General features: G+C 36.3%; 1 protein-coding gene across 1 annotated transcript; it reads right to left on the reverse strand.

Moving 5' to 3' along the window:
- Window positions 1-383: 383 nt before the first annotated feature.
- LOC123525806 (uncharacterized) lies at window positions 384-1,121 on the reverse strand. Its single transcript, XM_045304957.2, has one exon. The coding sequence runs from the start codon at window positions 1,119-1,121 to the stop codon at window positions 384-386; it is 738 nt and encodes a 245-aa protein (XP_045160892.2).
- Window positions 1,122-1,404: the final 283 nt, after the last annotated feature.

Here is a 1,404-nt window from a genome sequence, read left to right on the forward strand (position 1 = left end):
TTTGTTCGGGCAATTTGTTACAGAACCATTTCTTTTTATAGTAACCCGAAAAACCTTTAGTTGAACTAGTGTAGGTAAAAAGCTCCATATCTTCTGAAGAGGTGTAAATGTCATCGTAAAACATAGAAATACCGTTCCAATCTTTAAGAAATTTCAACCACATTGACAGGTCTTCTTTACAGTCTTTACTAAGATGTACATAATGATGAAGTTCCTTTACGGTAGTTGAAACATTAATAAGATATGACACGAAACTTCTTCCTGGCAGTATCACTCTTGATGCAAATTGAAAATGACCTAAAAGTTGCAACACTTCTCGTTTAGTGACTGCTTTTTTGTGCAAAAATGTCGTGATAAACTCAATAATTCTCTGAACTTTATCATCAGGAAGTCTTGCTTGTAATTTCTGAGTCCAAAATAACTCCTAAATACTCGAGCTGTGTAGTTGGACCTACTGTCTTTGAAGGAGAAATCGGTATTTTAAGTTTATTAAATATGAGAGTAATCAGTGCCATGGTTCGATCTCCATTAGAGGTTGGCGCCTGGACGGTCAGAAAATCATCTAGCAAGTGAAAAATCGACTCTATGTCGTAATTATTTTTAGCAATCCAACATATCGCTCTCGACAAATTGTCAAATATTTTTGGGGATGAACGGCTTCCGAACACTAAACGGGTGTAAACATAATATTGACCTTTCCACTTAACCATGAAATACGGCATCTGCTCTGGCTTAATTGGTAAGAGCTTAAATGCGTTGCATATATCCGTTTTACATAATATCGCACATCTGCCGTAGCCTTCTATTGACTTTATTGCGTCATCAATCTTGACGTAGCTTAAGCTGCACATTTCTTTGTCGATCAAACTGTTTATACTAGGGCATTGCGAGTTATGTGGTGCTGACAAATCTACAATTAGTCGTTTTTTACCTGAATATTTACGTTCTGCAATTCCAAGTGGAGAAATTCTGTACTTTTCAAATGGCGGTGATTGATAGGGACCTTCTATAAATTCATTATTCAGTTCGGTTTCTAAGAGAAGGTCGACTTCCGCGGGTTGTTTTAAAGCAGAAAGGAGATTATTGCAAATCTTATTATCTTCAGGTAAAGAGTTTAGCATAGTGTCGAAACCATGTTCTAATCCGTGGCATAAATATTGTACAAAATTCCTGTCTTCGTGGTTTCTTAATTCATGTCTTAAAACCGTGATATCTATAGGGGTCGTAGCCTTGAATAGTCATTCTTTTTGTCCATTACTTTTCTTTCTGTGGCTGCTTTCGAACTTCTTGCATGAAGATTTTTCATGGCCTGATTGTTTGCATGTGGAGCAAACGTGAATCCTTTGAAAGTTTTTTAAAAAACATCCTTTATCGTTGTTATAATTGTTGCAGATTTCTGAACCG

The sequence above is a fragment of the Mercenaria mercenaria genome, chromosome 3 (genome assembly GCF_021730395.1).
Source record: "Mercenaria mercenaria strain notata chromosome 3, MADL_Memer_1, whole genome shotgun sequence".
NCBI classification, from domain to species: domain Eukaryota; kingdom Metazoa; phylum Mollusca; class Bivalvia; order Venerida; family Veneridae; genus Mercenaria; species Mercenaria mercenaria.